The 24478-nt window shown below is 32.4% G+C and overlaps 1 protein-coding gene across 3 annotated transcripts; it reads left to right on the forward strand.

Moving 5' to 3' along the window:
* The first annotated feature begins 939 nt into the window (after positions 1-939).
* LOC130442183 (myosin-9) lies at positions 940-22583 on the forward strand. 3 transcript variants are annotated; one of them, XM_056776297.1, is made up of 7 exons: positions 951-1149; positions 2617-2703; positions 13955-14124; positions 14195-14380; positions 16492-16638; positions 19295-19435; positions 22050-22583. In XM_056776297.1, the coding sequence occupies exons 1-7, from the start codon at positions 1074-1076 to the stop codon at positions 22125-22127; spliced, it is 885 nt and encodes a 294-aa protein (XP_056632275.1). In that variant the 5' UTR covers positions 951-1073; the 3' UTR covers positions 22128-22583. The 3 variants fall into 3 exon arrangements, with proteins under 3 accessions (XP_056632276.1, XP_056632275.1, XP_056632277.1); XM_056776298.1 differs by lacking the exon at positions 19295-19435 and having other exon boundaries at positions 940-1149; XM_056776299.1 differs by lacking the exons at positions 951-1149; positions 2617-2703 and adding an exon at positions 2989-3167.
* The last annotated feature ends 1895 nt before the right edge of the window (positions 22584-24478 follow it).

Below are 24478 nucleotides of genomic sequence, written 5' to 3' on the forward strand. Positions count from 1 at the left end.
GCCCTGGAATTACCGTCGTCACCTTATGTCTGAGAACACGCATCGAATTGAGTCGAAGCCACTGGCGTCGTTCTGTCCGTCGACTACGCCCGACATATCGACCGGTAAACGCGTCATCGCGTCTCAAAGCCGTCTCGGGCCTCCTACAATGATGTCATACTTACAAAAAGTTTTTTATTCGTGGAATTTTAGAATACGCTATTTTAGAGTGGCTCATTCAAACTAACCCGCATAGAAATATCAGAATTACTTTCAAAAATTGTAAATTCTACCATAGTAGTACCGCATAAATAAAAAAAATTGATTATTTTTTAATATGTATAGCCCAATCAGGGTTATATGATAGGCGTTCAAACTCTTTGAAGCCCCATTCGTGTACAGTAGCCTTGGAATGCCTCTGCATAACTTGATTTTGGTTGTTTCCAATGGGTTTGTTATTAAGGTAAGAAAGGGAAACTGTCCTTTCAAACAATTAGATGGACTAAAGTGGAATGCAGAACCGTTGCATCTGCATTATTACCGGTGGTCGGGAATTTGGTTGGCGAAAGAGTTGCAAGAAAATCATTCAAAACCTGGTGAGTGAGAGTTTTCGGTGAGGTCGTGATTTACCTAAAACCTAGACCAAAAGGGGGCGAAGAGGGTGTTTTTTTGCTAATTTTTGCGAAATAATCCTCCTATTCGACTGATTGGGAGTGAAAACTGTTTACTTGAGATGAGATGGAAAAATCCTTGGAAAAATAAGGTTTAATTCTGTCCAAAAAAGAACAAATATGAAGACCTCTGTCTGAAATGAATACCCATATCTTCGATATGTGTACTTTTTGTTTACCACCCGGATTTTCGTTTGATTCGACTCCGTTGGACTCCAATGGGCTTTTCCGCTACGACAAATTGGCAACGTAGCGGTTCATTCTCTATTCCTTGTTCCTTAATCCTCCCCTTTCCGACAGTATCAACGGGAAAAGCGGTCAGGTTTCACCGGAAGTAGCGAAATTCTCGTCAAATCGAACAAAATCTTCAGCAAGGAGAAATAACAGTGGTTGTGAACGCGTTACCAAGAAAATTTATTCAAGATGCTGCTGGGTTTAGTAAGGGAATCTGTTATGCAATGCTTCTGTCACACATGTCGGGCCCCATTACCTGCTGCCGGTAAGTAATTTTGAAGATATCGATTCTGTCTTTATTTGTTTGTTCGACAAAAATTTCTTATTCATATATATCGAAAAGCGATTAATTAAATACAAAAAATGAAAATTAATTTTGAAAACTTTGAAAAAATGATTTAGAAAGTTATAATTTTCATATTTGGAAAATGTGCTTGAGCTATACAAAAGTTTTTTGAATAAATTTATATAAATGAATTCTTCAAAAAAGTAATTAAAAATTGTTTATTTTATTATTTATGAAGGGAAAGTCTTATGGGTTTTTCCAATGCCGTTACGGCGAATTCATCAATACCGCATATACATACCGGCGTGCCAAGTTCATTTTGACGCTTGACAGATCGCCTCTGACTCATCATAGCTTGTTGAATGGAAACCTTTATACGTCCAGACACATTTCGATGTATAATTATGGTCACCCCCTTGTAACTATTCCAATTTTACATATTTTACATGCGAAATAATTATTTTCTCTATTCGATTTCTAATATTTTTTGGTGTAGCAAATCAATCGACACTAGACTTACAAAAAAATATCAAGTATCTAGTATTTTCGTATTAAATAACATTTGTATAAATCGAATTCATATATCGGGTGTATACTTACAAATTATTCTGGAATAATTTTTAAAATGATTGTACAGAAATTAAGATCATTACTCTACACAAAAAATTATATAAATACTAATCCATAAATTTAAATAAAATATAATAATGTAATGTAACTCTTTAAAAATGACATACAGGCTATAAACGCTGAGTACGTCTCTGTGCTAGTTGTCAATACAAGTCAATAAAAATGTCTTATTTAGTTTTGATTTTCATAGGAAATTAATTTAAGGTTTCTTAACCAAAATCAACGTATATTTTTCAGTAATCAAATTTCTTTATCAATTTTGCTAAAAATAGAAATAAAGAGAAAATATCATCGGTTTTTATAGTATCATTGTTCAACTAAATATTATCGTCTTACACAAATAACTTTATTTAAAAAATGCGAATTTATATATTAACAAATAATTTATTTCCAAGATTGTTATCAAATTAGTTTCCGGCCAATGTCTTAAACCGTTAATAACCTTTATTTGAATTAATAAAATTCCGATAAGATCGTTTATCAAATAACTCCAATTAAAACGGCGTGTCTACGTAACCTATACTATGTCTCAAAAAATAAAAAGTACGATGATATGGACCATTTTAGTTATAGTGAATGTTAAATTTTGTTCCTAATAATTTGTCGTAGAGAAATTTATTCCATTATGTAAATATTTCTGAATTCGACATTATTCTCAGACTTTTGTTTCTACATATTGACAGTTTAAAAAAACGTAGTGCGTTGATGACACGAACTCTGGCATCACAATTTAAAAAACTGTCAAATTTCGTGATATGTGTGAATAGAGATAATTGTATAAAAGTGAATTATACATAGATTTTTTTAATTTTACAGTACATAGATCACAGATGCCTATCACCAAAGTAAAAACGAAGTCAAAGAGTTTCATACAAGACCAGCCAAAGCGAGTGCAGTTTATCAGTAAGTGTCCAACTATACTTTTTAATTTATTTATTTTTCAAGTACAAACGAATTTACTTCCATATTATGAACAAAATATCTCAGACAAGAAATCTTATTGTAGAGTATACTAGAATGACAGTTACTTAGAGGTAATTCAAATGCCATTTCTGATAATATTTCAAGCTACTCAAATCTAATTTTATTATTTATCCGTTATACGTGTGAGTATACATTTCTTATTTGAAATTCGCGCCTATTTCCAGTAACGTTCACTGTAACCTCACTTAAATTTAAACTGGATTTTTCCGTTGTTTTTTACCATTTGAAAACCGGCTGTAAACAGTAGATGCTCTAAGTGTATTTGAATCCCTTGCGCCTTGTAGTCTTTGTCTGAGTGTCGAAGAGGATTTTTAAAAATAACCGTCGTCCGCTTTATTCGTTTAATTTTATTTTTGTGTTGTATATCATTTTAATAATGGATGGTAAGTAAACATCGTGATTAAATATAAGTAAACGCGAAAATTTGTAACACAAGGGCATACGAGTTGGAGTCCATTTTGTTTTAACATATGATCCCAGAACAAAGAAATTCTTTTACAACAGCAACATTTCAATAATTTTAATGGAAATATTTGATGATGATACAATTTTTGAAAACTAATACAGTAAAAATTCATATTGATTTACGACTTATCAGGAAAGCTGTTTACACCCACATAAGGGAGATTTCTTTTTATTCTTCTTTAATTCTAAATTTCGATTTAAAATAGGTTGAAATTGAATTTGAGTATAATATTAATAATGAATTACATTTAGGAATTTTTGCAGCCAAATTTTAGATATACCTTAGTAAGTATTATATAGTTAATACGGAATAAATGTCTATTTTTACTTTAGGTACAGCTCTTGTAATTATTTAAAGGCAATTTTACTTTTACTTAGAATCATTCAGGGTTGAGATCGACTCACTTCCAAGTTTTAATTTGTGAAAATGTATTAGTCCATTTCAGATTATTAAATTTTCTTAAAGTTTTTATTTGTTAGAAACTTGATGGAAAGTCAGTTAAAAACTACAAGTTAAACTAACTTGACTGTTATTTTCGAACTGATTTTCTATCAAAAGAGATTAAAAATCAAGATAAAGAATAACAAATAAAGGGATCCAAACAGGTGTAAAATATCTATTTATATACGTGTTTAAATGTAAAATGTAAAATATTTGTTTTGGGTGGTTTATTTTTGAAATCTTTAGTGGAAGCTTTATGTGAAAATAAAAATTTAATAAGGGCAAAAATAATATCTTATTATATTTCTAATTTGTAATTCAAATAGAAATCTAGTGTATATTTGCTATATATAATATTTGATGTCAAGTTGTTGACTAAAAATAAACTTTGCTCATTTATTTTCTCACTTAAAAAAAATTAACTGCCAAATAAACAACCATCCAAGCATGTTTAAATCTTAATTTTCTCACTTTTTCATATTATTATGGAAAACTTTCACTATTTGTGCAACTAAAATAGTCTAAACATTCATTATAAGAAAGCTGTTGACCATTAAAGTATTGTTATACCCATAATTTACAAATTGGACAGTTAGTATAGTGCAAATGGTCATAAAAGAAAACGTTTGTCATCACAATTACCAACAACTAGATGGTTTTTAACTTGAGAGAAAACATTTGATGATTTTTTCCTTTATGCTTTTTTGGTTTATATATCTAAAATTATTAGAAAATCATTAAGGGGAAAGCAGACTAATTTTTGGTAATTTCTTATGCTAGTAGTTATTGTTATCATTTTTTTTTTATATTTTGTGGGTTATATTAACATCATGGAAGAAAAGCAGTTGATTTATTTTCATCGTATCATTGTGCCAAAACTTTTACATATACGAATATTTGGTTTTGTATAAACAATTTAGATTATTTTTTTATCATATTGTATTTCCAATTTGTTAATAATGACCGTTATTATCCACTTTCTTTTTACTTATAATAAGGGTACACATCACAAAATTTTATATACAGAAGGCAGAAAATTGGGGTGTACTTCCAACAAGTGGCAGAATATTGGGGTATACTTCCAACAAACGACAGAAAATTGGGGTGTACTTCCAACAAGTGGCGAAATATTCTGATATACTTCCAACAAACGACAGAAAATTGGGGTGTACTTACAAGTGGCGGAATATTGTGATATACTTCTAACAGAATGCAGAAAATTGGGGTGTACTTCCAACAAACGACAGAAAATTGGGTGTACTTTTAACAAGAGGCGGAATATTGGGGTATACTTCCAACAAACGACAGAAAATAGGGGTGTACTTCCAACAAGTAGCGGAATATTGTGATATACTTCTAACAGAAGGCAGAAAATTGGAGTGTACTTCCAACAAATGGCAGAAAATTGGGGTATACTGCCAACAAAAGGCAGAATAGGGGGTGTACTTGCGACAAATAGAAGAAAATCTGGGTATATCTTCAACAAATGGTAGAATAGGTTAGTTTACCTCCAACAAACGACAGAAAAGTGGGGTGTACTTCCAACAAGTGGTAGAATAGGGGGTGTACTTCCAACAAATGGCAGAAAATTGGGGTGTATTTCCAATGAGTGAATAAATTATTGAATAAACCGGTTCTGTAATGCTAGCATCATTTGGTCATAGAAATTTTTAAGGTTGGTGGTTGTGTTCTAATACAAACTGCTTCAGCTGATTCACGTCTGATTCCTTCAACCTACTCATATCGCCCTGTGGTCTTTGCAAATCCTAGATGTGATAACAGTTTTATACCCTATAGTAATTTTAATTTGTATATGTCACAAATATGTGGGCTTATTCGAAATAAAAATAAAACATTATAATCATTTTTTTACTATGGAGGTCGATGTCCTTTTTGGTTTGTTCATGTCTCAAATCAAATCAGTTTTCTCTAATAAGTACAATGACTAATTTGAAGCGATTTAGTCCTCGCCCATTTCAATGAACTTTTGTGCTTGAAACGTTTACTTTTTTTTATACGACTGACTTCTATTTATAGAAGTACAGTTAAAACAGGTAAACACTGTCATCTAAATAAACAGTAAAATTGAGGAGGCTGGTTACAAAAAAAAAACAGAAGAAACTTTGCGTCCCGATTTTTTTAGACTATGAAACTGTTTAATATATTTATGAAAAATTAATCACGCAGCGTTGAGAAAACTAGATTATGCATTGCATAAATATATATACGTAGCCTTCCAAGAAAACTTTTTTTATACTGATTCGCGAAATAAGTTTTAATACTCATATAAAGAAATAGGTTAGGTAAATATATAGAAAAAATAATTTTGATTGTTGAGAAAACTCTATTTGCAATTGCTTGATGCTGATCAAAAGCTCGTTCGCATTAAAAATGCCTTCCAGTGTAATCCAAATGAATTTTTCCGTTGATATATGACGGTGGATGGAACTTGGATACATCATTTTACCCCAAAAACAAAAATTCAATTAAAACAATGCACTTGATCCGGGCAACGTGCTCCTAAGGAAGCAAAAACCGTTTTTTCGACTCCCAGTACTTTCACTATTTCTCTATTTTCATCGGTTTTAGATTTCTGTTGCCAATTATGGTCTCCGGCTTATAATTCTTCTCTTTTATTATTTTTATAATCCTATCCGTGGCTAGAATGAACAGAAGTGAACTAAGATTGAACTTCTATAGGAAAAAGACGTGTCTTGGTAGCTGATTTGACAGGCTTGCACTTCTCCAAACAAAGGAGTCCCGATAAATTGACCTCCTGGGCGTCTGCAGGCGAACTCTGCATTGAGTCGAGCATCCTAAAGGTATGCTTGGGAGCCGAGTTCCAAACGTGCGACCAAAGATGGATGAATCTGGACCTATAGAGGATTAGAAGCTCTTACGGAGTATATAGATTTTTGGTCTAAAAGTTTTTGTAGAGCTGCTTTAGCTAATTCAGTCAAGTGACTATACTATGACATATTGCTCTTAACCTGAATATCCAATAAGCGATTTTACGATGATGGTGATATTTGATGTCTAGACAGGACGAAGTACTTAGCTGCAGAGCCCGCCTTCTTTGTAAGAACAGCACTCTGGTTCTTTGCTGCATTAACCTACCCCAGAATGTTTTCAAGATCGGTATTGAGTGTGGTAATTTGTTGCTGCCTACGGATTTGGGTGTGCATCCTTAAGGAACATCAGCGTTGACCTCAAACCTCGGTCTGTTCATCGATAGTGACCTGGATGGATCGGTCTTCGAGAATGCTAGTAAGCAAGTCGATGAGTAATGACGAGAAACCGTTCGATATAAACTTATTTAGAAGATAGGCATGCCAAACCCTATCAAACCCCTTCGATATGTCCATGCGATAGCTCTGGATTCTCTATAGCTTCAGTCCACACGTTGGTGACATGACTCAGGAGATCCCCGGTATTGATGATGTTAGCAGACTCCAAATATTTCAAGATTTGCCGCTCAACGAATTTGCAGGGGCTGGGACTATTTTTTCCTTTCTTTAGTATGGGTTGAACCCGAGAAAGTTTCTAATCTGCTAGAAGCAGACCTCTTTTATATGAGTTTGCATAGCGGACTTGTTAAGTTCATCGGGTCCAGTGACTTATTGAATAACAAGCCACATCTTAGTGACCTTGGTTTGATACTGTCTTCATCCTAAAAGATCTTTAGTCCATTTGAACTTTTCCTCTTACGTTTTTCATAATATACTCCCTTTGTTTGGTAATTATTTAGAATTGGGGCTCCAGGCAAAAATCGTTCATTTGGGTTGTTTCTATGGGTACAAATAGTAAATTTAAGGCGGGGGAGACATATCATTTCCATTATTTTAGAAATTACATGATACAACTTACATATGATAAATCAATGGAACCTAACCTAACTTAAGCAAGATGGTAAATATTTTGAATTGGTTGGGTTAGGTTTCAATGATTTATCATATGTAAGTTGTACCATGTAATGTCTAAAATAATGGAAATGATATGTCTCCCCCGCCTTAAATTTACTATTTGTACCCATAGAAACAACCCCAAATGCGTGAAACATTTTTTGGAACGAATTTAGGTTAGGTTAAGTTCCATTGATTTTATCATATGTAAGTTGTACCATGTAATGTCTAAAATAATGGAAATGATATGTCTCCCCCGCCTTAAATTTACTATTTGTACCCTCAGAAACAACCCCAAATGCGTGAAACATTTTTTGGAACGATTTTTACCTGGAGCTCCATTTCTAAATAATTACCATCTTGGTTAAGTTAGGTTAGGTTTCATTGATTTATCATATGTAAGTTGTACCATGTAATGTCTAAAATAATGGAAATGATATGTCTCCCCCGCCATAAATTTACTATTTGTACCCTCAGAAACAACCCCAAATGCGTGAAACATTTTTTGGAACGATTTTTACCTGGAGCTCCATTTCTAAATAATTACCATCTTGGTTAAGTTAGGTTAGATTTCATTGATTTATCATATGTAAGTTGTACCATGTAATGTCTAAAATAATGGAAATAATATGTCTCCCCCGCCATAAATTTACTATTTGTACCCTCAGAAACAACCCCAAATGCGTGAAACATTTTTTGGAACGATTTTTACCTGGAGCTCCATTTCTAAATAATTACCATCTTGGTTAAGTTAGGTTAGATTTCATTGATTTATCATATGTAAGTTGTACCATGTAATGTCTAAAATAATGGAAATAATATGTCTCCCCCGCCATAAATTTACTATTTGTACCCTCAGAAACAACCCCAAATGCGTGAAACATTTTTTGGAACGATTTTTACCTGGAGCTCCATTTCTAAATAATTACCATCTTGGTTAAGTTAGGTTAGATTTCATTGATTTATCATATGTAAGTTGTACCATGTAATGTCTAAAATAATGGAAATAATATGTCTCCCCCGCCTTAAATTTACTATTTGTACCCTCAGAAACAACCCCAAATGCGTGAAACATTTTTTGGAACGATTTTTACCTGGAGCTCCATTTCTAAATAATTACCATCTTGGTTAAGTTAGGTTAGATTTCATTGATTTATCATATGTAAGTTGTACCATGTAATGTCTAAAATAATGGAAATGATATGTCTCCCCCGCCATAAATTTACTATTTGTACCCTCAGAAACAACCCCAAATGCGTGAAACATTTTTTGGAACGATTTTTACCTGGAGCTCCATTTCTAAATAATTACCATCTTGGTTAAGTTAGGTTAGATTTCATTGATTTATCATATGTAAGTTGTACCATGTAATGTCTAAAATAATGGAAATAATATGTCTCCCCCGCCATAAATTTACTATTTGTACCCTCAGAAACAACCCCAAATGCGTGAAACATTTTTTGGAACGATTTTTACCTGGAGCTCCATTTCTAAATAATTACCATCTTGGTTAAGTTAGGTTAGATTTCATTGATTTATCATATGTAAGTTGTACCATGTAATGTCTAAAATAATGGAAATAATATGTCTCCCCCGCCATAAATTTACTATTTGTACCCTCAGAAACAACCCCAAATGCGTGAAACATTTTTTGGAACGATTTTTACCTGGAGCTCCATTTCTAAATAATTACCATCTTGGTTATGTTAGGTTAGATTTCATTGATTTATCATATGTAAGTTGTACCATGTAATGTCTAAAATAATGGAAATAATATGTCTCCCCCGCCTTAAATTTACTATTTGTACCCTCAGAAACAACCCCAAATGCGTGAAACATTTTTTGGAACGATTTTTACCTGGAGCTCCATTTCTAAATAATTACCATCTTGGTTAAGTTAGGTTAGATTTCATTGATTTATCATATGTAAGTTGTACCATGTAATGTCTAAAATAATGGAAATGATATGTCTCCCCCGCCATAAATTTACTATTTGTACCCTCAGAAACAACCCCAAATGCGTGAAACATTTTTTGGAACGATTTTTACCTGGAGCTCCATTTCTAAATAATTACCATCTTGGTTAAGTTAGGTTAGATTTCATTGATTTATCATATGTAAGTTGTACCATGTAATGTCTAAAATAATGGAAATAATATGTCTCCCCCGCCATAAATTTACTATTTGTACCATCAGAAACAACCCCAAATGCGTGAAACATTTTTTGGAACGATTTTTACCTGGAGCTCCATTTCTAAATAATTACCATCTTGGTTAAGTTAGGTTAGATTTCATTGATTTATCATATGTAAGTTGTACCATGTAATGTCTAAAATAATGGAAATAATATGTCTCCCCCGCCATAAATTTACTATTTGTACCCTCAGAAACAACCCCAAATGCGTGAAACATTTTTTGGAACGATTTTTACCTGGAGCTCCATTTCTAAATAATTACCATCTTGGTTAAGTTAGGTTAGATTTCATTGATTTATCATATGTAAGTTGTACCATGTAATGTCTAAAATAATGGAAATAATATGTCTCCCCCGCCTTAAATTTACTATTTGTACCCTCAGAAACAACCCCAAATGCGTGAAACATTTTTTGGAACGATTTTTACCTGGAGCTCCATTTCTAAATAATTACCATCTTGGTTAAGTTAGGTTAGATTTCATTGATTTATCATATGTAAGTTGTACCATGTAATGTCTAAAATAATGGAAATAATATGTCTCCCCCGCCATAAATTTACTATTTGTACCCTCAGAAACAACCCCAAATGCGTGAAACATTTTTTGGAACGATTTTTACCTGGAGCTCCATTTCTAAATAATTACCATCTTGGTTAAGTTAGGTTAGATTTCATTGATTTATCATATGTAAGTTGTACCATGTAATGTCTAAAATAATGGAAATGATATGTCTCCCCCGCCTTAAATTTACTATTTGTACCCTCAGAAACAACCTCAAATGCGTGAAACATTTTTTGGAACGATTTTTACCTGGAGCTCCATTTCTAAATAATTACCATCTTGGTTAAGTTAGGTTAGATTTCATTGATTTATCATATGTAAGTTGTACCATGTAATGTCTAAAATAATGGAAATAATATGTCTCCCCCGCCATAAATTTACTATTTGTACCCTCAGAAACAACCCCAAATGCGTGAAACATTTTTTGGAACGATTTTTACCTGGAGCTCCATTTCTAAATAATTACCATCTTGGTTAAGTTAGGTTAGATTTCATTGATTTATCATATGTAAGTTGTACCATGTAATGTCTAAAATAATGGAAATAATATGTCTCCCCCGCCATAAATTTACTATTTGTACCCTCAGAAACAACCCCAAATGCGTGAAACATTTTTTGGAACGATTTTTACCTGGAGCTCCATTTCTAAATAATTACCATCTTGGTTAAGTTAGGTTAGATTTCATTGATTTATCATATGTAAGTTGTACCATGTAATGTCTAAAATAATGGAAATAATATGTCTCCCCCGCCATAAATTTACTATTTGTACCCTCAGAAACAACCCCAAATGCGTGAAACATTTTTTGGAACGATTTTTACCTGGAGCTCCATTTCTAAATAATTACCATCTTGGTTAAGTTAGGTTAGATTTCATTGATTTATCATATGTAAGTTGTACCATGTAATGTCTAAAATAATGGAAATAATATGTCTCCCCCGCCATAAATTTACTATTTGTACCCTCAGAAACAACCCCAAATGCGTGAAACATTTTTTGGAACGATTTTTACCTGGAGCTCCATTTCTAAATAATTACCATCTTGGTTAAGTTAGGTTAGATTTCATTGATTTATCATATGTAAGTTGTACCATGTAATGTCTAAAATAATGGAAATAATATGTCTCCCCCGCCATAAATTTACTATTTGTACCCTCAGAAACAACCCCAAATGCGTGAAACATTTTTTGGAACGATTTTTACCTGGAGCTCCATTTCTAAATAATTACCATCTTGGTTAAGTTAGGTTAGATTTCATTGATTTATCATATGTAAGTTGTACCATGTAATGTCTAAAATAATGGAAATAATATGTCTCCCCCGCCATAAATTTACTATTTGTACCCTCAGAAACAACCCCAAATGCGTGAAACATTTTTTGGAACGATTTTTACCTGGAGCTCCATTTCTAAATAATTACCATCTTGGTTAAGTTAGGTTAGATTTCATTGATTTATCATATGTAAGTTGTACCATGTAATGTCTAAAATAATGGAAATAATATGTCTCCCCCGCCATAAATTTACTATTTGTACCATCAGAAACAACCCCAAATGCGTGAAACATTTTTTGGAACGATTTTTACCTGGAGCTCCATTTCTAAATAATTACCATCTTGGTTAAGTTAGGTTAGATTTCATTGATTTATCATATGTAAGTTGTACCATGTAATGTCTAAAATAATGGAAATGATATGTCTCCCCCGCCATAAATTTACTATTTGTACCCTCAGAAACAACCCCAAATGCGTGAAACATTTTTTGGAACGATTTTTACCTGGAGCTCCATTTCTAAATAATTACCATCTTGGTTAAGTTAGGTTAGATTTCATTGATTTATCATATGTAAGTTGTACCATGTAATGTCTAAAATAATGGAAATGATATGTCTCCCCCGCCTTAAATTTACTATTTGTACCCTCAGAAACAACCCCAAATGCGTGAAACATTTTTTGGAACGATTTTTACCTGGAGCTCCATTTCTAAATAATTACCATCTTGGTTAAGTTAGGTTAGATTTCATTGATTTATCATATGTAAGTTGTACCATGTAATGTCTAAAATAATGGAAATGATATGTCTCCCCCGCCTTAAATTTACTATTTGTACCCTCAGAAACAACCCCAAATGCGTGAAACATTTTTTGGAACGATTTTTACCTGGAGCTCCATTTCTAAATAATTACCATCTTGGTTAAGTTAGGTTAGGTTTCATTGATTTATCATATGTAAGTTGTACCATGTAATGTCTAAAATAATGGAAATGATATGTCTCCCCCGCCTTAAATTTACTATTTGTACCCTCAGAAACAACCTCAAATTCGTAAAAATTTTTTTTTTGGATTTCAATCAAAGGTGTAATCTTGTTTGATTATTTAGAAAAGGCTTACTCCATCAAATTATTGTTTCCTTGAAGAATGGCCCTCGTATACATCTGATTCAAATATCGATTTTAATTAACAATTTGGAATAGTTTCTGTAAAAAAGTAAATAGTACGCCGATGCGTATATCGATTGTAGATAATTTGGTGCAAACAAGCACGATTTAATGTTTAGAACTGGTTTAAATCATTTAGCTGTTTATGTACTTTTTTGGTGTTGAATATCTACTCTGTTTTTATACCCGTCGCGGTATGCAACAGTAAAATCAACGAAAAATTTCTATTATATTCAATAGTAACTTTTTTTAATCGATTTTCTGAAATACAAACAAAAAAAAATCGAAAGTAACATTTTTTTATTTTATATTGTGATAAGTCAGTATCTGTTTCATTCTACATTTTTTACTTGTAAGAAAATTTGTATGTGAAAATGATCAAACGGATCGAAAAGAATATTAAAAACTGTATACGAGGTCATTAAATCGTAAGTTCCTACTCTGGTCAAATTGCTGTTGAATGATACAAATCATCATAGTTGAAAAAAAAAACGCAAACAAATTTGGTTTTGCGTGATTTTTTTTCTTATTGATGATGATAAAAACAGTGATCAAATAATAGTGTTCGATATCATAGAGAAACAGTTAAAAATCCTACGCAAAAAAAGCTAATAACCGCAGTGATTGAAGCCGATGACACTAGAAACAAAAAAAATCCTTCTTTCAATTCAGAAAGTTTAGCATTAATAAAAAATTGTTTTAAATGAAACATATTCCAACGTATTTTAATTATTTTATATGAATTAGATATTAAGGGAGAAAACCACAACCTAACCTAACCACCGGGAAAAATAATACGTTTAAATAGGTTTCACTATGACTTTGTATATTGTCATTTTTGTGTTTAGGTTAATTGTTTTTCTGAACACAGCGATGAGTTCATGATTTGTGTAGCTTTTTTCCATTACTCCATTCCATTTCCATTAATTCTAATATAAAAAAAGTCACACTAACAGAAATATGGCGTCTGACAGACAAGGATATACTGACTCGAGTTTTTATTGTTCTAAATTCCATTAGAAATTCGGAAGTAGGGAATAAGGAAGCTTTTCCATCATTTAAGGATTTTTTAACAAATGATTTATACAAATTTTCGCGCCTAATAGTCTGCCAGACTCTTTCGGACATTGAAAATAGCAATTTACCTATATTTGACATTTTTATTTCCAGCTACTGAAGTACGTTGCCAAGAAAAAACAAAAGGTGGCCTTCGCTATGAAGTGATTCTGGCAGAACCAGACGTTAAAGTGCCACCACCAAAGTTATCTCTCTCGCCGAAAGGTAGCATGTCCGTCCAGGATATCGAGGATAAGTTGAAGGCTGCTGAAGAACGTAGGCAGGTTAGTTATATGATGATCTCTTGGAAAATGGGTAAATAAATCAAGATATGTTTTAAATATTTGATTTTAGCAATTGGAATCTAATAAAATGGCTGCTTGGTCCTCAAAAATCATGAAAATTGAAGAGGCCAGTCGCAAAAAGAACGAAAAGACTTCTCAATTCATATCTGCTACTCGTGACGCTTTAGAACAAAAAATGGGCAATTACGAAGAAAAAAGAGAAGCGTATATTACCGATTTAAGGTCTAAATTGAAGGTAACGATTCACAATTTCATCTATGTTAGTCCCAAATTTTTTATGATTAGATTATAGGAGGAAATATGTGCTTGTGGAAACTTTCCCAAATGCCTTGTACTTTTAAATATATTTTGCTACACTATTTACCATTCCGGCAGCAAGATCTCCATGGAATTCATTATCTTTCTGTCTATTACTTGTTCGGTTGTCAAGAAAAACCAGCGAAGGTGGCAGAGACTTCTATAGACACCATCACAAGCGACAGATCTCATCAGAAACCTTTTCCCAGAATATAAACTTCACCTTTTGTTCCCTTTCTTGCCAGTTGATTTACCAAATCATTTCCGTGCAACTCAAGATAACTTGATACAACCAACACGGAGTCAACCTTTTGTATTCCTTCTTGAAATACTAATAGGGACAAGTCCATTTGTAGAACTAGTTTGACTAATGAATCATATACATCAATTGGTATCGTCTTCGGTTTTCTAGCTTTCGATGTAGAACCTCTTACAGGAAAATCCATTGTTTGATTAGTTCATTGATTTGTCTTAAATTCGGGTTTGAGCTCCTCAAATTCGTTCAGAATGCGAAGATATCTAGTGTAGTTGCCAGTTTTTAGTTCCCCGTCACCAACTTTTTTTCAGCCCTCATGTATTTGTTCTTATTTGTTGCCCGATGTTTAGATATAGTTTCTTCCAAATGGGTGATACAATTTGTTAAACATAAAATTCTGTTTTAAATAGAAGCCAAAAAGTTTCAAAGGTGTACCCCAGGAAAAGCACCGTTCCTTGGTGCCATTCATCGGTTCGGATCTTCGAGGAGCCATTCAAAGTCAGACGATTCAACACCAAATGATTCTTGGGTTAGAATGGATGGAGGTCTTGCTCGACACCACAAGATGTTGCATTCATTTTGGTACGAAGAAGAAGATGATTTCCGACAATTGGACTATACAACTTACTATTTTTTGCATTTGTACACATATGAATTTTTAGTCCTAACGATTTTAGAGCAAAAAACTTGGCTGGACTGGTCTAGTATGTATGTGAAAGCTCCAAAAAATTTATTTTTGATCGAATTTATGCAAAAACTATTTTTATTTCCATTTTGCGGTTGTTGAACTGCAATATTCCATAATCAGTAAACTGAGAAGCTTTTTTATTTTTTTTTTTATATTTACTCAACTCGATTACCTTATCTATAGTGTAGGTACATGATCTTTACTTAATTATTTTGTTTATGAGGCAAGAGATAAGTTGTACCACACGATATATCATTTAATTTTTGATGTTATATACAAAATGTTTACTAAAATGATAATAACATCCAGAATATTAGATGCTGAGCTCTATACTGACCCCCCTAGCTGATTGTAAACGTACTTAAGCAATTTGTGATACTTCTCCAACAAATAATCTTCAATTTATAAAACTTTGCCGACCTTATAACCTTAAATTCCCCGGCAGGTGACTCGGACTCACTCATACGACGTTTAAAAATTGATAAAAAAAAGCTGGAAACACCTTATGATTAAATTTATTAAAAAAATAATAAATTGGCAACAACCCCGTATCCAAAAGAGCAGAACTGGTATTCGAAACTCCCAACCTGGCAGCTTTAGAAAATAAAATGAGGAAGGAAAATGGAAATTACAGAAGATGGAACGAGTAGGTAGAGCAGATTTGAATAAAAAGGAGCTTATGCTCTAATATATAATAAAAAACTTATTTATATATAACCAAACAGGAATCTGCTCTATTCTATTCGTACTATTCCCCAAATAAATAGACACAAATCAACACAACTTTGATTTGAAGTGTAGATAGGTAGAGGAAGAATTCGATGTCGCGGTAGGTGGATTGATCTTGAAATTCATTTTTGATTACCAGATAGAAAATGTGTTTGATTCTCAGCGTCTTACCAGGTTTTGCTCTTCAAGTTTTTCTAATCGACTAAACTTTTTCCGGAAGACGGTTGCTGGAGCAATTTCTAATCCTCTTTTCTAACTTTTATACTTCTAGAACAGTCTCTGAGTCAGCTCATCCATTTGCTAGTGCTATGATAGTTACCTTTCTATTGTTCTATTTCTATGTTTTTTTTTAATATTAAAATATAAATAATTGCAGGATCATATCGAAAGCGTTGAAAAAACCAGATTGTCTCTTGAACAACAAACGGAAGAAGTTAGAATAGCTATCGAAGATAAACTGAAAACTGCTTCTCAACAACGCGACGACAACATTAAGAAGATGCTGGACCGTCTAAAAGAACATGTAAGTGATGTTTGCGTTAATTTTATTTTTAGTATCTATCACTTTCAAAAAAATTTTGCTATTTAGTTTTCTCTCTAACCTATAAATATATAATTCGTTCAGAGTACAATACCTGCAATTGGTTAGTCCCACAAGGATGAGCCTTCTCAAAACTTGATGTCATGGTGAAGAAGAACTCCATTGGCCCATTTTTCAGATACACTTTCGATTGTGTTTTTACCCCTTGCGAGTTCTTCCCTCGAACTACGACAATCCCTTTAAACATAAGGGGTTGTTTCTATCATTCCTTTAGAACTGGATTCGTCCTTCCCTCGAACTCTGATAGTCCCACAAACTGGATTTATTGATTTTCAATGTATCTTGTAAACCCCTTTGGTAGCAGTGAACTCTAAACGTTGACTGCACAATTGAAAGAATCTTAGGGAGTTTCGTTTGCTCTGCTGTGGTCTTCTCAATAGAAAAGGACTTGCAGACATCAGACAAACATAATTGCATACATAGTTTGTACCCCTTGCATGGTCTTCCCTCGAACGTTTTATGTATTGGTCTTTCATTTGAGCCCTTGGATGTCTATGATTGGTTAGTCTGGCCCAAGTTATTCCTGCTGGCTTCTTTATATCACGGTCCCATCTCAAGTTAGGTCTTTTGATGTCTCGTGTGTACTATGTTGTAATTTTTACGGTATATCTATTATCAGTCCTGCCCGATGCCATTTAAGGGATTTGATACTGTGGATTTCTACTACTTGGGGTTTTTGCCTTGTCCATTCAGTAAATTCAGTGTTTAGTGACCAAGTCTCGCCCCCTACACTTCATACCAAATTTATTCTTCGATTAATTTCTGGTAATAGTGATCAGTATATGTGTATTAGTTATCCCAAGTATTGTTCTACAGTTTCCAGTGTAGCATTATTTATTAGGATGTCATGTCCATCTACCAACTCTCTATTGCTGGGTGTGTTGAGTTCTTCGGAGTTATTGGACGAATCTTAGATAGTTAATATATTCATCATCTCTTCTCGGACCTTAGTTGTCCCATTCTAATTTACGGTATATTTCTTCCAATGCTGCTGTGAAGAGTTACGGAGATATTGGGTCTTCTTACCCATTCCTATACTGGTCGGGAACTTAGGAGTTTAATCATGTATCATAAATCGCTTTAGCGATTAGTTATGGCTTCTATAATTGTTTTGGGATGTATCGAATCGAAGGCCTTCTCGAAATCGATGAAAACCATGTTTAGTGGTTTGATAAAATATGATATACAACCAAGATGGTATCTTATTGAGTATACGGAATGGTCATTAAACCCATGATCGCATAGGTATTGCTTGTTTGAGACACACTAGAAACTCATTAGTATTGAGAAGGATGTTTCTTTTTCCTTTTTTTTTTTTTTTTTAATAATCTTTCCATTTATAGGTTACGTCCTCTTAAGGTAGATAAATTAGTTTAGTACGCTCAGAACAAAAGTGATCTAATTCGAAATTTATAAAAATCAAGAAACATACAAAAAATTAATATTCCACCGTCTAAGTCAATATCAGAAAGTCTAAGAGTCAAAGTCAAGATAACGATTCTCGTTGGTTTTCAATTGTGACGTCATAGGTTTAATAAAAACATTGAGCAGTTGTCTGCTTGATGATCACGTGGTTATCGTTGCCGGCAACGTAGCGTGTGTTGTTATAATACAGTTTTTATTTATTATTGAAAAATATTTGACATGTTTTATTCGAGATTTTTACTGTATTTTGACGCATTTGTTCTAAAGTGGAATATTTAGAACGTTTAAAAAAAGTTTAAACACCAAAAAAATTATTTTTTCCAAATATTCTAAAAAAATGAGCCTTTAACATTAATTCGACAGTTGACAATTTAAACAGCTGTTATTAAGTGTTATTTAAATATTGAGATATATATTCTGAAAAATAATGAATTTTTTAAAAATTATTTCGATGAAGCATAATTTTGACAGTTGAGTCATTAAAAAAATTTGGCAGGTTTCATACTAGAATTTTTTTTGTATATTTGACGAAATTGTCTGCTCGGTGATCACGAGGTTATCGTTGCCGGCAACGTAGCGTGTGTTATTATAATACAGTTTTTATTTTTTCAAAAATTATTAAAAAAAATCAAATATTAAAATGGAAGAAACCTACAATCAAGAACATTTAGAAGCATTTATATATAAAAATAAAGTGATTGAACCTTTTATAGGTTAAGTTCTTACATTATTAAATAAAAACGTTAAAAATTGGAAGCCTAATCAATTTAATTACCATAAAATATTGTAATAAGTTTAATTTGAATCTCACTTACATTAAAATGATCCTGACAACCAAAATAATTACATCTCGCAGGATCGTCAAATCGACCAACACCATACCATTGTTCAGATTATATCTAAGACGTCACGAAATATGGCGGTCTTACTAAAATGTTTAAACTACCTACAAAATTTTTGAATTTTTTATAAACTATCCAAAAATATTTTCTTCTCAAATCCTTAGGTGGCTTCTGTTCTCAGTGTACGATAATCAACTAATTTTATTTTTAATTTTCGGTTTTTTTTTTCTCAATAAATCACGGTAATATTTATTTTTGCCTTGTCACGATTTCATCTCAAAGCTTGCATGTTTATGTGCTTCATTACGCAGGAAGAACAAATATCTAAGGTGAGAGAACAAAACAACATTAAATTACAACAGTTGGATGTTGCAATTCAAGAAAAATTAATACAGGCCCAAACTCGAAAAGAACAACTCGAACAGGAACAGAAGGAGAAGCTGAGAAGTTACGTAAGTATATGCTTGATTACGTTCATATTGACAGATTGCTTTGAGTTTTGTACGGAAATGGAAATTTCTACTCCTATATCTGCTAATTCAAACAATTACTCTCTTAACTATATAGTTTATCTTAACATTTTTCCAAAGAACGTTTTGGTTATCAAATTTTTAGTAGTATAGATTTTCTTGTATACTATTTTTGGATTGATGAATACATTAGCTCGAGTGAAAAACGTCATAACTCGAAAACGGTACTTTATATCTTGAAAATATGCCCTTATGACCAAATACAAAAATCAATAACGTTAATTAAAATATTTTCCCTACGACCACATATGAAAATGATAGATTGATATATAGAGTCATATATAGAAATGCTTCTTTTTTTTGTTATATATGCTCTCGAACGATAGAGGGATTACACGAATATAATATGAATCTGGCTGGGTGCCGAAAGGCAAAAGGCCAAATTTAAGAAGACTGAAGAAATAGACAATATGATTTTTTGAGGTTATATTAGTGTTAACAATAAAAATTGAAATTTTATTGTGATTTGAAATTAGCTGTGGTGATTGTGATGGAAAGTAAATTAGGCAGATTAAGAGATCCGTCAGGTTTAAAGAGCACATAGTACTATAAAACGAATACAAACACAACTTATTCCTGTTAGACGCAGTGAATTTTAATTTGGAAAATGTTATTAACAATATTCATTAACTCCAAGCAATCTGTAAGCTACATATTTTATATAAACTCTGTATAAGCTATAAGAATCGTATTTATGTTGAAATTTTATGTAAACTTGTTCTTGCAACTTTCTTTTTCTATTTTTTATTTTATTTATCATTAGTGGTTTCATGTTTTATCGTTTTTTTAATTGCTACTTGAATCAATGTAGATAAAGGAGTAATGTAGAATTTAGTAGTAGGTTTGTTCATTTTTATGTAATTTAAATTCATTATATTAATTTAATCAATATTTGTAAAACATTTTTAGACCCCGTTTAATCTAAAATCGATTAACATTTATTTGTATTTATAATTCAGTTTGAGATACCTAATCCCAACTGACTATACTACTGTTGTTATTTTCAGTGGATTTGGGTTCTTTGTTATTAAATAATGAATAAATGTTAATTTGATCAATTATCAACAACTACAAATCATTTTGTGTAATTTTTTTCCAAAGAGTTCTCTGTCTCTTCAAATACATACTACCAATCAAAAGTTTTGATCCATCCTGTAGTTCGCGTGTAAAACTACAAATAGAAACAATACCATCGATTATAATAATAAAACTACAGTCGATTGTTGATAGATATTTCAATTTTTTATTCATCGATTAACCCATTTTCGATTTTATCATTTCGGTTCACAATTGAACCATTTGATTCCATTCGTTTTTGAACATATTCCAGCGGACATTCCTGTTCGATTAATTCTACAACTCAATAGGGTTGAGGTCTGGTGACTGTGACGGCCAAATTCTCACCTACAGTACATTCCAATTATTTCAAATACTAACCAACGATGACTAACGATTCTAATGACACAGTTACAATTGTTGGAAATCTTCATGACAATCCTAAATCGTTTATTGTACTGTAGTTTCAATAATTACCATCTCGTTTATGTGATACAAGGTGTCTCGAAAGAAAATTCAAATTTGTTTTGCTTATTGCGTGAAAACAGCTGTTGGAAACACGGAGGGTATGTGAATTTATTTTCTTGGGACTAGATTGTGCGTTTTACAAAAACGGTAATTCTGTGACTGTTTACAATGTTAAATGAAACTCAACTGAATGGAAAATGTAGAGACCAGATCAACAATGAGTATTACTCGGTCTGTTCATGACAAATCCAATTCTAAACGTACGTTTAACACGAAGATTTGGAGCTGTGCCATTACAAAATTCAGTTGGTGCAAGAATTCAAGCCTCAGGATGTTGTATAGAGGCTTTTACTTTCGTAAATCAGCTGATTAGGCGCTTCCCAATGTTTACTAGTATCTTGTTTTCGAACGAACTTTATGAACAAGTCAACAAACAAAATTGCCGCTACTGGAGTGCAATTAATCCAAAACTCATACATCAGAAACCCCTAAATTCTCCTAGGGCTGCGATATCAACGCGAGGAATTATAGGTCTTTACTTTTTTGAAGATGAAAGAAGATGTACAGTTTTAGTGAAATGTTAGACGACTTTTTAACACCTACGGACTTTTCCTGTTGAGTTATGTCAAATCTAATGTTTGCGTTTTGAAACACCTTGTATATAGTCTGAAAAATTCAAATTTCTTCAATTTCTTGTTTCTTAGACTTTATCTAAATGTTCTTTATTTTAGGTCTCTTCTATTTTAAAATTAGTTTTTTTAATAATTTTTGACAGGTGAAAATGACGTTTCGACTTATTTCAATCTTTATCAAAAAAAAAAATAATTAAAATTAGATACCCTCTGGAAAATAAACTCCCAATTAACAAATAGGTGGTAAACTTGTATTATATTCCTCATAATGAGAATTTACAAGTTTGGTTTTATCTGATTCCGTTGAATTTAGGGTTGATTATGACTTTAATTATTGTTGACTATGACTTTGGTGATTATTGTTTATTTATTTTTTACAGGAAAAACGAGCCGAGACCGTTCGTCAGAACAAAGCCAATCTCATCGCGGAAGGCAAACTGATTCCATCTTCTGGTTAAATATATTGACCAGCAAATGGAAAACACTCAATTATCAAACTATTACTACTTCATTGGAAGCTCATTCTTCTCTAATATCATTTAATATAACTAATATAGGTGCTGGTTATATGGCGCGTGCGTTTTATATACACCCTTAATAAAATTCGCTTGTGCCATAGTTCGGTGAATGTTTTTTATAGAAAAGCCCTGTAGATTTTTTTTTCAATTTCGGCTACTAATTTCTTGGCGGGAATAGAATTTTGAACGTCAAACGCCTCAAGGGCTTGCTCATAATTTTATAGTTATTAGGGGTGGATATAAATGATCATTCGCAACATAACTATTTTTCACACATTGTCAAAAGTATGGCTTCGTACTGATATTAATGTTTTTTTTGTTTTTAACATATATTTTCATTTACTTATTAACCATATTTATATATTGTACTGAATTAAGTAAAATGTTTTTATTTTATTTTATTTTTTTTTATTTGTTCTATGTGAATGTGAGAATCGTTGTTTATCAAGGATTTTAGATAAGAAAAATTATATTCGAAAATTGACCAGCTAGCTTAAGCAGAATGTGGAAGGACAAAACTAGCGGTAACCATCTGTAAACACACATATTTGTTTAGTTCAACCCCTTAAATTCATCCATTACAATCCATTTTCCATGTGAATAGATTTATTTCGATTTTTTTTATGATTTTGAGGGAAAATATCAATTAAAACACGAATAACTTTCTAACTAGAAGGCTTTCCAGGGTTATACCAAGCATTAGAAAAAGGAAATATTGTCTGGTCACAATTTACCAGACAGTGTAATTATTAATGTTTATGTAGTGGTAGTAAACTTTAATACACAATAAGTAGTTATTCACTCTTCGCTTACTATTCATCCGTTACAACTTAACTTTGATTGAAATATATTCATAAAAATCTCTTTGTTTTACAACTAGATGGCTTGATTATAATAAATCGGGAACAGAAGAATTTGATAAATCTTTTAATATCAGTCATGTTGGAATTTCTAGAACCATCGGTGAACACACTATCTGTTCCTTCAAGCCGGTTATCAACCACCGACTGAGGACCACATAGAATGAATCTGAGTGTTGTTCTGCTATTCATTTTCAATACCAGTTTGTTGTTTTTATATCCAATTAGATTCTATATCGAATAATCTCGTAGGCTCTTTAATTTCTAGAACCGATTATAATATGCATACTAAACACACTATACCAACTCTCACAGTTACACCGTCTGGTCTTTCGAGCCGGTTATCAATCACCGACGTTTGGAAGGCTCGAAGAACCAGATAAAGTTATTGTTCAATTTCAATACCAGTTAATCCTTATCTGAATAAATTTCGAAAAAACTTATTTACTATCAGTTTATTGTAAATATCTCGATTTATAATAGTGAGTTATTAGAATTACCCAACTTGATTTTTTATTTATGATGTTCATGTTTGGTTGTTGGTTATATCATTTTTCGTGCTCTAGTTGTATTATTTTAAAACATAGATTATGTTGTGTCTACATGTGTTGGTTACTAAAAGTTTTGATACGGTATATCGAGCTTTGTAAAATTTTCAGGTGTCACAAAGACATTTTATTTAAAGAAAAACAACCGCCTAGTGCTGCCTTTTTGTATAAACTTCGGGAATGAGTGATAAGTGAAATTGTGCTTATGCTGTAGATGTTTTGTTTTTGGAAAATTTTGTTCGAAGACATGTTGAGTACCTACGTTAGAAAACGACAGTTAACTTTTATCCATTTGTGACATAAATATTTAAGGGGATGAAATATCGGATGATATCAATCGTAAATGGAAGAAAAATGAATGTAATTGTGATTCTTGGCTCAAAAAAGTTCTGACTTCTGGTTCTAAACAATAAACATATTTTACTTCCAACTCTCTATGGTTTCAAATTGATTTGATCATGGGTAATTGTTGGAGAAGCCATAAAAATGGACGATTTACATTTTTCCAATTATAGTAAATGAAATATTTGTAAAAAAAACGTGCACCCTGCTTCCAAAATACATTGACTTCTCCCAAAGGAGGCCATTTTTCCGCCCCACCTCCATGTCTATCGACAGTGACCATCAGAAGACCAATTACTACTTTGAAGTCGTTTCTGGTCATAACAAGAAGTTCGTCAGATTTCTCAGTTGATATCGTTATGAATCTTTTGGATTCGTTAGTGAAGTGTCATCTCATGAGGCCAAAGTAAAGCTCTGGTGCTCAGTATGGAGTCGTTGCTCCATTTTTTGGAGGCTGTATCCTTCCTCATTGCTTAGTAGCTACATTAGAGTTACAAGTCTCTGTTAGCTAGTGCCTTTAGAGCTTTTTTCCACCCCTACG

This window comes from Diorhabda sublineata, chromosome 3, assembly GCF_026230105.1.
Source record: "Diorhabda sublineata isolate icDioSubl1.1 chromosome 3, icDioSubl1.1, whole genome shotgun sequence".
Classification (NCBI taxonomy): Eukaryota; Metazoa; Arthropoda; class Insecta; order Coleoptera; family Chrysomelidae; genus Diorhabda; species Diorhabda sublineata.

Excerpts from the sequence above, each read along its gene's own strand:
- LOC130442183 (XM_056776297.1), top strand. The coding sequence starts at position 1,074 with ATGCTGCTGGGTTTAGTAAGGGAATCTGTTATGCAATGCTTCTGTCAC. Across the intron at positions 2,704-13,954 it reads AAAGCGAGTGCAGTTTATCA|CTACTGAAGTACGTTGCCAA; the intron begins GTAAGTGTCCAA and ends TTTTATTTCCAG. Across the intron at positions 16,639-19,294 it reads TGGACCGTCTAAAAGAACAT|GAAGAACAAATATCTAAGGT; the intron begins GTAAGTGATGTT and ends TTCATTACGCAG.